General features: G+C 47.0%; 5 protein-coding genes across 5 annotated transcripts; 3 read left to right on the plus strand and 2 right to left on the minus strand.

The window, feature by feature from the left end:
- Positions 1-1798: 1798 nt before the first annotated feature.
- CTRU02_209769 (cytochrome p450) lies at positions 1799-3505 on the plus strand (the record flags this gene model as incomplete). Its single annotated transcript, XM_070205333.1, has 6 exons — positions 1799-1970; positions 1992-2197; positions 2240-2659; positions 2692-3006; positions 3113-3279; positions 3343-3505. The coding sequence occupies 6 exons, from the start codon at positions 1799-1801 to the stop codon at positions 3503-3505; spliced, it is 1443 nt and encodes a 480-aa protein (XP_070060981.1).
- Positions 3506-5328: 1823 nt separating this feature from the next.
- On the plus strand, positions 5329-6054 carry CTRU02_209770 (transcription initiation factor TFIID subunit 12; the record flags this gene model as incomplete). Its single annotated transcript, XM_036720587.1, has 1 exon — positions 5329-6054. One exon carries the CDS (start codon positions 5329-5331, stop codon positions 6052-6054), a length of 726 nt encoding a protein of 241 aa, XP_036587427.1.
- A 182-nt stretch (positions 6055-6236) lies between these two features.
- CTRU02_209771 (VerA protein) lies at positions 6237-8108 on the minus strand (the record flags this gene model as incomplete). The annotated part of the gene is made up of 4 exons (XM_036720588.1): positions 6237-6351; positions 6420-7316; positions 7376-7905; positions 7959-8108. The coding sequence occupies 4 exons, from the start codon at positions 8106-8108 to the stop codon at positions 6237-6239; spliced, it is 1692 nt and encodes a 563-aa protein (XP_036587428.1).
- An 814-nt stretch (positions 8109-8922) lies between these two features.
- On the minus strand, positions 8923-10677 carry CTRU02_209772 (fungal specific transcription factor domain-containing protein; the record flags this gene model as incomplete). Its single annotated transcript, XM_036720589.1, has 5 exons — positions 8923-9149; positions 9198-9723; positions 9784-9927; positions 9994-10563; positions 10618-10677. 5 exons carry the CDS (start codon positions 10675-10677, stop codon positions 8923-8925), a joined length of 1527 nt encoding a protein of 508 aa, XP_036587429.1.
- A 618-nt stretch (positions 10678-11295) lies between these two features.
- CTRU02_209773 (methyltransferase domain-containing protein) lies at positions 11296-12273 on the plus strand (the record flags this gene model as incomplete). Its single annotated transcript, XM_036720590.1, has 1 exon — positions 11296-12273. The coding sequence occupies one exon, from the start codon at positions 11296-11298 to the stop codon at positions 12271-12273; it is 978 nt and encodes a 325-aa protein (XP_036587430.1).
- Between the last annotated feature and the right edge of the window lie 554 nt (positions 12274-12827).

Genomic DNA, 12827 nt, shown 5'->3' on the forward strand with positions numbered 1-12827 from the left:
CTTGGGTAGCATATCACATAGCTAAAGCAAAGTATGCATAAAAATCCGTAGCATCGAAAGCAGAGCCCTTGAGCAGGCGTAGTCCTTTTCTTGGCGATATCTAAGCATTCTGTAACACCGTCTGGGATTACGTGCGTTAGTATTGCGCGGCCGTACGTGAACAACCCCAAAACCTACAATGCTCGTCGTTTGACAGAAACTAGTAATGTATAGCGCGTGGAATTGCTCATGGTACAAAACCAAGCTCTTTGCTTGGACTGACTCTAGCTACGTTCGATAGAGACTTGGACTCCGCCAGGTTGTTGATTGAGTTCGTTGTCGAAAAAACATGGGGATATAGTGTCGTGCCTGTAGTCTGCGTCCTGTCGTCGGCGTTTTCTGTGAATGTTAAGTGTTCTCAATGTTAAGGCCCGATAGGCTCTTAGGACACTTAACAGCTTAATCCAACTTCCAACAGGCGGTTAAAACGGAACTTTGAAAAGAACTAGACTTACATATGTCCACATCCGTCTTTAATTTCATTGAGTGACTGCGGTACGGAGGAGCGCAGGGATATGATAGTAACACCAGTGTTGTTAGACCCAATTCCAATGTAAATAGTTCTTCTCAATACATCGTATACTCTATTCGATAAGTTATATCATGTACAGTATGCTTTCGAGATTTGACACCTTTGAAGTTTTATTGAAGGTGTTATAGATTACCTATTTGTCACAAGCAGAGTCAGGACAAGTCACTGTGGCACAAAGCTAAAGCTTTAGTAATGATGAGCCTGCATCATTATCCCCTATTCTGCACTTTATAGCTACGTCGGCCCGCAACCAATTGGTTAGATCGTAACATGATTCGGTTTATACTATAGTAGGACTACAGCAAGTCTGTTGGGTCTTTGAGATCTACTGCTGGACTTCATGTTTTCGGTTTGCGTAAACTGCAACCTTCTGTTCTCTTTGAACTGCTAGATTCATCACTCTTCTCGCCCTGCTCACAATGGCTCACCAGGACGATTGTGTCAACCAATGGCAAACTATGCGTTTTCGTTTTCGTTCTTTGCATGGACTGATTGGCCGTTCGTATCACGGGCCGAAGAGAGGCCCCGATACCAGCGAGAACCTAGTTTGACGACCAACGTTACCATAGCAAATGAAACTCGTAGAGCGGATATGCGGCGAGTAATTGATGGGCTGATGAGTAAGGTTTCCTTTTGGTCAGATATGTGAACCCTCCATCTTTGGGTTATGGATGGGTCGCGGTCGGTCTATCGTCTGATGTGTTCTCCTCGTCTCCGTGCTTTACGTAAGACCATTCTTATAACATCCTTGCTATTCTTTTTGGCTTTTAGATGAATACAATTCAGTGTGTTCTATCGTATTCGGGATGACCGAGGATTTCTAGACAAGGCATGCGAGAGGTAGCAAGACGCGTGGACCCCTTTATCCAAGGGTGTTTCTCAGTGAGGGGAAAGGTATGTATATCCAGACTGCGCCAACTATGATATCCAGGGCTTCAATGAATATCAATTTCCTCAAGCCATACGGATTCTTGTCCTCGTGATTCTATCTATTACTCCCGCAAAATGGCGGTGATTGCTCTGGCTTTCCAGGCCCTGGGCCTTGGCTGTTTTCTTGTAAGTCTCCTCCTTCGTTGTTGTAATGAATTATTTTGGTACTTCTCTGGTCAAAAAGTCTTTATTCTGACAAAACTTTGCAACTTTCTATAGTCGGCAGTCTATACTATCTCGTACATCATCTATAATCTTTTTTTCCACCCCCTCCGTCACTTTCCAGGCCCTCTGTTCATGCGCGCAACCCGCATAGGATACTGCTACAAGCTCATCCGCGGCACTCTTTCCTTTGATATGCTAGACCTGCATCAAAAATACGGCGATGTGGTCCGTATTGCGCCCGACGAGCTAGCTTTCTCGGATGCAGGGGCGTGGAAAGTAATTTTTGGCCACAGAACAGGAACCAGCAACAACATTTCCGGCCCAACGACGCCATCTCTTAGCTTCGAAAAGTCAGACACGTTTTACAGACCAATTCCCGGCCTGCCGCGGGATATCATCACCGCTCTGGGCCCACAACATGCTGCTTTGAGAAGGCAGATGTCTCATGGTTTCAGTGACCGAGCTTTGAGGGAACAACAGCCTGTCATCATGAAATATGTTGACATATTCATCCAACGACTGAAAGAACAAGCTACTTCTGGCTTGGACGGGCTTTCAAATTCGACTAACTTGCAGCCCAAGCAGCATAGGCCTGTAGATCTGACGCTTTGGTACAACTACTGCAGCTTTGACATAATTGGGGATCTGGCGTTTGGTGAACCGTTTGGCTGCCTTGACAATTCCGAATACCACCCCTGGGTACGTACGGTGTTCGATCTAATTAAAGTCGGGGTTGTTTTCCAGACTGCAAATCACTATTCCTTTCTAAGGAAAATAATCACTTCGGTACTTTCTACAGAAACGATGCGACAAAGAAGGATGGACCATAAGGATATGACGATGCAGAAAGTCCTGAGGAGAATAGAATTGGGGAAGACGGGTCCAAGGCCGGACTTGATTGAGGGGCTCTTGAAGAAGAAGGATGAATGGGTATGTAAAACCAGGACCCACCAAACCACCCATCTCGTCATTGTCCAAATGCTCTTCAAAGTGATTAGGGATGGTTGACTATTTCCGGGTGTTAGAACATGTCACTAGATGAGCTCGAGGCCAACAGCAGTATTCTAATCATTGCCGGCTCTGAGACAACAGCGACGGTTCTATCCGGAGTTACGTACCTACTGCTCAAGAATCCCGATAAAATGGCAAAGTTGGCCAAGGAAGTCCGTACAATGTTCCAGAGCGAGGATGAGATCGACTTCACGTCAGTCAACAAATTGACATACATGCTGGCTTGTCTAGACGAAGCTCTGCGGATGTATCCCCCCGTCCCTACTGGCCTCCCGCGAGTTGTTCCTGAAGGAGGAGCGACAATTTCTGGGCGCTACGTTCCTGAGAACGTGAGTATTACAAGTCTTCCGCATGGATTGAGGGGCACATGCTCTGCCGGTACACTCTGAGAAGAACGGAGAAGCTATATTACTAACTATATTGAAACCTCTGAAGACAATCGTCGGCATCCATCAATGGGCCACATACCATAACGAAAAGAATTTTAAACACCCGTTCAAGTTCCATCCGGAACGATTTCTTGGAGACCCGGAGTATGCATCAGATCGCAAAGACGCTCTACAACCTTTTCATCTTGGCCCTCGGAATTGTTTAGGCAGGAAGTCAGTTCGGCCCCTCCCAGAGCTTCGTACGAGGCTACGTGACAGGAACTAACAAAGTGACAGCCTGGCATACGTGGAAATGAGAATTATGTTGGCACGTATAATTTGGAACTTTGATATCGATCTTGCAGATGACAGCCAGGACTGGATGAAAGACCAGATGATCTACGTTTTGTGGGCAAAGGGGGCGCTGAATGTCTATCTGAAGCCTGTTTTGAGAGACTGAATGGTTTTTTTTTTCTTTCTTTTTAGGCAAAATAAGTCAATTTTATGATACTCCATCCAAGTCCACAATGATTTCTTACAGACCTATTGCTGAGGCTACCCTTTGCCGGATTTCTCATCCCAAACCATACTTTTCAATAAGCATGCGATATGATTTTATTTTCAAGTTTGCTTGAAAATGCTCTCAACTTTAGCATAATCCAGGCTGAGTGCTCATTATGTTATTATTTGACTCTTCTTTTATGTGTTGACCTAACTAAGTTAACGGCTAATGGGTAGATGCTTTGTGGTCCTTCATTGCATTATCAGTCAAAGAGATATGAACCAACTAAACGCAGCAGTAGTTCCATCGGTTATCCCTTCGACTGCGGCTGGATCTATTTTTTTGCCAAATGGGGTTAAGCCAGTTAGAGCTCCCATGTTTCCTACTTTTGTTAACTGATGTACTGAAATCTAGAGTACATCTCTTTTCCCATGAGCTTTGGGGTGTAAGAGATACCAACAGTTAACGTAGGTACGCAACTATTTATCAGACATTAAGGAAGATGTAGAAAAAGATCATACTACTGATGTGCCGGTGTAGTGAGAAGTAAAAGTGGCTTCAAAAGTGGGAATTTGAGGGCTTGGACAAAATGAGGTGCAGCCGTAGTCAATGGGAAGTTTGGGAATACAATGTCTTCCATTATGTCTACTTCTTCAACACCTAAAATGATTGATCAAATGTGAACTTCCAAAGATGGTTTTGGGGTAAACATCCAAGTTAGCCGAAGGCTTTTGCTCGGTCCAGCTCCATGGTTGTTGCGAGGTTGTGTTGCGTACCTGGTAATTGCCGTATGCGTAGGTAGAGAATGTACCTCTAGCGAACTTCGATCGAGTCATGTCAAGTAAAAAACCTTAGTATTTATAGTAAGAGTAATAGTGGTAGTCATCTTTTCTGGGCTGACAGATATCCGACGGAGTCTTCTAGATCGTGAGCACATCCACTTACTTCAAAACTGCTTTTGTCTTTAGAAAGTATTCCGTTGGAAGAGAAGCCGGCGCAATCTCCTTCAGTGCTTTCTTCCCCTTTAAATATGAGATTAACCGTCTCCCAAAGCCAAGTCAGGTTGTTTCGCGGATATTTTACGATGAACAGGCCTGCAGGAACCTTGAACCGCCGGTATCTGAGTATTCCAATCTATAGCATCCAATCTGAAACTCTATATCGCCCATTTTTCATTACAATGAGCACATTTTGAGCCAGTCAAAGGTCTGGAATATACCGACGACGGATCCGACAATATTATTCCTAGCCTTGTCTACTTGTAAGCCAGCTGCCGCCAGAGATTGGTACTTTTGCTTGGTCAATGTGGATGCAAGTGTAGGTTTCACAGGGGGTGAAACGGGGGGTGAAACGGAATTCCGTTCGTCAATAACAAATAACAGTAAATTGGTTCTAATCGATGGTTCATGATGATAGTTGAAAGTGGTGTTGTTGACTAGAAGGTGGGGATATTCCCCCTTGGCCTGTCACGTGGGTCTGGGAGGCTTGGGCCTCTCAGCCTGGCGGGCGTGTGGCTGGAAGTGCCACACGGCTCCGTATTCCAACTATCGCAACAGCAAGGTTGAAAAACCCCAACGCCTTGGCTCTTATTCATTGGCTCACATGTACAGCTGAGGATACATGTGGAGGAATATGAGGGCTGCGCCTTGTCAATTGGGATTGACACGTCATAGGAGGACTCCCCCTATCGTGCATCTTTCAACCGCGCTGCAAGGCACACGCATCCTGATTGCATCCGTTTTTGTCAACACTCAAGGTGAGAGTTCAACTTCTTCTCATCAATGAAAAATTCTCTATCTTCCAACCGTGGCGTCCTCGGCCCAAAGGCGTCTCGCATTCAGAAAATGAAGGGCTCTAGGCAAAACCCCAGGCAATCGCTACGACATCATCACGACAGCCGGCCTTCGTCAACTACTGGCAGTTCACATATCCCGCCACCGGCTCCAAAGCCTGCTCTTTCGCAGCCACGGTTTTCGGAGCCTATGTACCGACCAGAAATGATGCGGAACCTACCTCACCTCACCGATGAAGAGAAGGCTAAATACGAGAGGGGGTTGCACCAACTCTGGAACCACTACGAGACCCATCCCGAAGAGTCTGCCCAGCATAAGGATGCCAAGCAGAAAATTCGCGACTTCACAAAGATGCTGCTGAACAAGCTTCAGAAGAAACGAATGGAGGCAGCACAACAGCAGCAACAACAATCTGAGCAGGCAGATCAGTCGTCTCAGGTAGTCCCGGGGTCTCAACAATCCCAGCAGTCACACCAGCATCAGAAACTTCAGGAAGCGGCCAAAGAATTTCAAGAGTCTTTGCAACATAGAGGCACCAAATGGTCGACTATTTCAAGAGACTGCACAATGGGTATGCATGCAATGGAGGCTGAGCTCCTGATACAGTTTGGAAAACGGCTACGAAGTAGCTCCAGGGAACCATCCATTCTCCTTCAGACGCTTACGAGCTCCTCGAAGGCCAGCTTGAGGAAAGACCAAAAGAGCCAGTTGTGAAAGTTCCAGCCCAAAGCCAGCGAGCCCAGCAAAACCGCAAGTACTGCAAAGACAATTGTGGGTTCATCCAACGAAGAAAGCGTCTCAGTTAAAACTACTGAAACCTTGTGGAGGATAATGTAGTCTCTCGCCCAAAAGTCAGTGCCAAACAAGCTTGACGGACCCCTCATCCGCTAATACCATCACTTCTGTCTCAACCGAACATGAACCGGCATGCCGTCTTTCGGATGCCCGATACCGTCACCTGCAACGTATAATCGCTGCCCTCTGACCGTATCCCTCTGACCTGTAATTCCTCTGAAGCGGAAGTGCGGGTTAGTTGAGATATCCATGTATTTTTTCAAGGCGAGCAGAAATCAACTTACTGAGCAACATCCCAATCGCTCCAAGCCTCCTCCACATCAAAATTGCGCATGATGAGGGCAGAGACCAACTTGATTTCGACCAGCGCAACCTCCTGGCCAATACAGTCTCTTGGCCCTCTAGCAAATGCACGCCAGGCGTCTTTGATGGGATGCAGCGGATCATCCGCGGATACGAGCCAGCGATCCGGTATGAACTTGTCCACATGAGGCCATAGCGAAGGATCATGCTGCATGCCCGGCCCGCCATCCCATACCAAAAACCCTTCGGTAGGATATTGTCTCCCGGATGAAGGGTCGTTTAGGTAGAATCCCGCCTCTCCGCCACGCATTGTTGACGCAAGTTGATATAGCCGAAGCGTCTCTTTGATTACGGCATGGGTGTACCTCAAGGAGTTGAGCAGCTGAGGAGACATGCTGAGAATCTCCGCCGCCTGATCCGGATCCGGGCCCAAGACCTCGTCATGCTCGGCACGGACCTTTTCCATGCAGTCTGGGTTGTCTTGGAGGACTTTGAACATGAAGCACAGCGCGCTCGCTGTTGTCTCGTGACCAGCGACAAGGAAAGTCTTGAGGTTGCCCATGATGGTCTCCATCATATCCGGATCGGTGGCTGGGTTGATGTTGCGGCCGCCTGCCTCCTCAGCTAGATGCATAAGAGCAAGATTCAGTACTGTCTTCTTCTTGGACGGTTTCAATCCCGATTCGAGAGAGCGAACAATGTTGGGGTACAGCTGGTTGTAGGCAATCTGGTTGTTTCGGTCAACGGCCCTGTTTTGCCATGGGAACAAGTAACCGAAACTAAAGGCTTGTCGAATTCCCATCAACCTGAGTTGGTCTGCCAGGGCCACTCTGAGCGGCCCGCCTGTGGGGTTTGTCTGCTCGTGCAAACGTTCATCCCTGTCAAATATTAGCAACTTCGGGTGCATGTAGAAAGGAAGACAGCAAGCTTCTCTTACAAGACTGCTCGGACAATAATGTCAAAGGTAAGGGCTGTAGTGATGTTGCGAAGCTGAAACATGGGACCCCAAGTCCCATTTGGTCCAGCTCTTTGTTTTAAGTTGTTGGCAAAGACTTGAATTTCTTCAATAAGCTCTGGAACCATGGTGGAAACGTTTCTGGAGCTGAACCCAGGATTGAACCATCCACGCCACTTCTTCCACTCATCGCCCTGGAGAGTGGCGATATCCTTGCCCTTTGTCAAAGGGTTCATAAAGTCAAGGGAGATTTGGTGTTTATCAAGGTTTTTAGTCTGGGTGAACTGCGCTGCAACTGTGTTTTTATAGGCCGCCACGATGGGCGCTTTCAGTACGGGCCACAAGTCAAGATAGATGACTGGGGGACAGTGGTCCATATCTGGGAAATATTTCTTGTAGTTGTTGATGATCCATGGGTGAAAATTACCGATATTTATGTCTCCTGGGTATTCTTTTCGGAACTCGAACATAACGCCTAGATGGCCCGTTATCCAAGAGTGAGGCAGCATGGGCTGCGCACAAGTGTCAGTCAACGAGGCCAAGATCTGAAGGATGATATACTCACAATGCCCTGCGCCCTCACTTGTCTAAACTTTCTGCGAATCGTATAAGCCCTCCAAATAAGTTTTAGAAAAAGAGTGCCAATGATAGCTGCGGTGAGCTTGAGGACTAGCGGCAGAATTGCCGACGGTGTCCATGTAATCATGTAACCCATGACGAATGTAGGTTGTAGGGGTTTTGGTCAAAGGTGAATAAATAAATGCCTAAAGCAAATAACAAGAAACGCAGATAAGCGAGAAGATTTCGCGAAGGTAGAAAGTGCCGAGGGCGAGTTATATATACCAGTGTAAGCCAAAATGCGGCGTGTAAGGTATTCTGCAACGGGAATTCCAAAAAGGGACACATGTTTTTTCATTTCCTTTCTTGGCCACGCCGACAAGCTTAAGCTCTGATGAAATAAGAACACAGCTCTGAGCTCCCCTACTATGAGTCATTTAACTATGACAGGTTCAACTGGATTAAAGTTAAATCCATTAAGTATATAGCCGCGGTGATAGCAAGATATCATGATATGGGCATTAGACGCTTTTCAGGCTGAAGTATTGAGATGCATAGGTTTGGAGGGTAATGTTCAATCATTTGGATTAGGCATTTATTGCGCTGCTCTTTGTGCTATTTCAGTCTTGCCCATGCATACGAAAACAACCAGCGATCTGTAACCAGCTCCAGAATAATTACCAGTGCATTTCTAAGAACTTTGATCTGCACACTGTGATTGCCTATGGCTGCAGTTTCTGCCTGTGCTTTATTGTTCGTAACTTTCCGCTCTGCTCAAGCTTGAGCTCACTCTGCTGAGGCCAATGCTTTGATGAGACGACTTGCGGTGACTGTGACAACTGTGTGAAGAGAACATTTGAAACGATAATATTTCATCGTAGTGAGGTCTTAACAAGAGAACACGCTCGCTTTGATGCCCTACTCTATAAACATTAAATTGAGTACATTCCATGATAATGATATCATGTATCTTATTGAGGAAAGTTGGAGGGCATGTTTAGTGGCTGGGAGCTGAAACTTGACATCAATTCCAACTCCCTCCAGTTTGGACAAGCGTCATCAGCCAAAACGGCAGCTTGTTTGATTCCCAAAGAAATCTTGATGCCGTGCAGTTGGTCTGCGGCCCATGATCTCACTTCTGCACTGTTCACTTCCTCTTGTGATACTATATACAGTGGCCAGATCATTGAGGACGCACCTAAAAAAAGCTTTAGTCAATGATTCTAACAATGGCCAGGGAACCTACGTGGCGAGCCCGAGAGATTAGAGGTAGAGATACAAATTTCTTCTGAGAGGCTTTGTATAGTTGATATTATATCGGAACGCATCATTTCTTTGCCAAAATCGTCTCCGAAGCGCTGTTTGTCAACATAGTCCAAAATAACCTGACTGTTTAGTATCATCATTGAACGCCAGTTGTTCCAAACCTGTGCGCCCCATTCACTAGTGTAAATATGTCGTTTCCCATTGAAGTATTTCCCAGTTGAATTCTCAACTGCTTCAGTCTGATAATAGGCCCTTTTCGTTTGTAAAATCGCCCAACTGTGCAAGTCGTCGTTAATATCAAGGGCAAGCTGCCATACTTTGTCCGGGTCCAATATTCTCTGGTTTTTGATCTCGGCGCGAATGTTTACGATACGAAAGCCAACAAGCGCCAAAGATCCTGCCCGCATGCTGTTGTAATGTTTTCCAAATTTACTATTCTCGAACTCTGCCGTGACCTCGACCAAAGCGGGAGGTACTCGTGAACCTCGTTGCATACAGGCTTGCAGCTAGACAATTCTGGATAAGTACATACTTGATAGAGTGATAAAATGGTAAGCAGTACGCACAATTTGGTTTCGAAACTGTATATAGAGCTGTATACCCAATTCCCGAGAAAATTGATCTTGGCCTCGAAGGTGTAGCAGGGCTGTGGCTCCCTCAATATGCGACGCCCAGGTATGGTAGCTTCTTGAGTTTTCAAAAGTGACTGTCTATTTATAGAGGTTAATCTCGTATGAGAAGACGCGATATGTCGCTGAAAGAAATATCAGGATTACCTCGAAAAGCCCTAGCAAAAGAATTGCTATAAGGGTAGAATCTTCGGTGGTCTGATAAGGGTCACGCAATGCCAGGTTGGTGGCTTTCAATGCTTGACAATATCGATCTTTGGCCTTGAGGACGACGTCAGGAGCATTAAATACGTTGGAAATTGCAGCCATCCCTACTGCTTGGATGGTTGCTCGAACAAGGTTGCTGTGGCTCTCCTGCAAATACGCTTGGGCTAGCCATGCCTGATACGTATCACAAAAAGGTGGTCCAGTAGTGGTGTAGTAAGCAAAGAAAAAGTTGGCTGCCCGGTCTTCAAGAGGTTGTGTAAGGGGAATTTCTACCGAAGACGGAGTTGGATGTTCGGGCGTGTGCACCTCTGTCATAGTTGTGAAGTGAGTGGCACACAACTGTAAATTGGCAGCTGGTGTAACCCCTCGTTCAGTGTGAAGCTTCTCATAGAATCTGTTCTTAATCCTTTGGCGTTCATCGCGAAAAAGCACATCAGCCAAGTCCCGATAACCAGGACATGGCTTTTTTCCTTTCTCACACTTGAGGCATCCTGGTTGCCGTTGATCGCACTAGCTTTTGCAGTTAGATTGCCTGGAAATAACCACGGCTGTGATATTACATGCCTTGACTTTGCGCTTGCGACACCGTTGACAGCCTTTGCTCAGAGCGCCATAGTATACCATTTTGTACCGGGGTTGAAGTTAATTGTAAGAATAAAACGCAACAGTGAAGACTGATATAAAACGTCAGCGCGGTGGCGGGGTTCGGAGTTTATTCTTATTCTCCGCTTCCGTTACTGTTTTGGGGCGCCCTTTGGCAAAATGTATTGTTTAGGTGAAAGATGGGTGTGCTTAGGGCCTTTGGAATCCTATTACACATAAATCCGCCATGATTTTGCGGGCGGTACTCAGGCTGAATAGTGAGCAGAGGCATTCGATAAGCGACGACAAATGGGCGACAGACAAGGATTGGATGCCAACAGATTAGCAGAGTTTCCGCTTGGAACACTGCTTGGCTCGCACTCCTGGCCCGTATTGGGTATAGCGCACATGCCATGTGGGAGCCTATCCACCTAAGCAAGCATGCAGGCCATCTCTACATGGACCTTTTACCATCCATGCAATTCCTGGCTGTATGCCACGCGCAAGAGAAGCACATGTCTGGAGGGATATTTAAAGACCAGCCGCAAGCAACTCGAACAACAGCATTCACCTCTTCTCATTAGCAAGACCTAGACGGGTACTCGGCTCAAATCAACGTATCTTTGTAGTATTTGTTTTAGTACGGAGAACAGAGACGTGATGACTGAATCTGACTCCGCAGCCGTCCGGCCTTCAGTGCCCACCGAAAAGACATTCCTTGCCTATTCCCCAGAGCAGGGTGTTCATTACGCCAAAGCTCGCCGAGGCTACCACCAGAGCCTGTATAAAACCATTCTTGACCACCATACATCCACAGGTGGCAAAGTGGATATTCTCCTCGATGTGGGCTGTGGTCCGGGAACGGTTGCACGAGAAATTGGCGGGCAGTTCGCACAGGTCATCGGCCTAGACCCCGCCGAGGGAATGATTGCTGCCGCCCGGTCCCTTGGTGGAGCATCCTCAACCTCAGAGCCGATCCGCTTCAACGTCTCCACCGCCGAAGAACTCGGCTCGAATCTATCCCCACCTGTCGCGGACGGCAGCGTTGACCTTATCACAGCTGCCACCGCCGCGCACTGGTTTAACATGCCCGGCTTCTGGGCCGCAGCAGGCCGCGTTCTGAAGCCCGGCGGTACTGTCGCTATCTGGACCACCAGCGCTATGCATATTCACCCCTCGGTGCCGAACCACGAACGCTTGCAGACCCTTGTTCAGACGTTCCGTAGCGAGTACATGGAGCCTTACACGACACCTGGAAACTTGCTGACTGAGAACCTCTATGAGACTCTACCCTTACCGTGGAATCTCCGGGAACCAGTTCTTGAATTTGACGAGAGCACCTTCTTTCGCAAGGAGTGGAACAAGGATGGCCTGGTCGCTGACCACGAAGAGTTCTTTCTGGGCCAGCAGACTTGGGATATGGATACAGTGGAAAAGATCATGGCCACTATGAGCACGGTGACGCGTTGGCGTGAGGCACATCCGGATGCAGCTGGGACGGAACGAGATGTGGTCAAGATTCTGCGGAGAGAGATCGAGACCCTGCTTCATGAGGCTGGTGTGGAGAAAGGTAAAGAAATGGTCACATCGGGTGTATCTGGGGTTCTTCTAATGGCGAAGAAGAAGAAGGAGGCGTAATGACTTTGATGCGGATGGCCCCTGAAGAATTCGATCCCAATACGTTCATACATACCTCTTCTGTGGCTTGTTCATTCGTGCCGTGTTTGGACAAAGTGAAAAGTCGTTGCAACAAATATGGATTGTCAGCTAATACATTTTCGTGTGCCATAAGTTCTTTCAGCTCTGAAGCTATTTGTGAGACTATAATTTCCGTTGCCTACTTGATGATTGGTCGTTAGGCATCGAGGTTCATCCAGTCACCTCACGAAAGCTACTGCGGAAGAAAAGTAGGTTATGGGAATGAGAAGAAGCGATAGAGATACATGGGAAGTAACGTCTAACAGAAACTTGAAGAGGCCGATGTAAACTCATATTGCCATGTAGTATTGTGTCTGATAATCTGGCCCTTTTCTAATAGCCCAGGGGGTATGACTACTGTGGTAGTAGTGCTTTTAGTGAGATATCTCCCTTTCTAGGTTTTGAGCTGGCTACTTCACTTCACGGCGCACCTGAAAATGAACACTTTGTCAACTCATTTGAAGCTAGTGCAGAAGCAGCGTACTGTTGTATCT

Source organism: Colletotrichum truncatum (genome assembly GCF_014235925.2).
Source record: "Colletotrichum truncatum strain CMES1059 chromosome Unknown Contig_0006, whole genome shotgun sequence".
NCBI classification, from domain to species: Eukaryota; Fungi; Ascomycota; class Sordariomycetes; order Glomerellales; family Glomerellaceae; genus Colletotrichum; species Colletotrichum truncatum.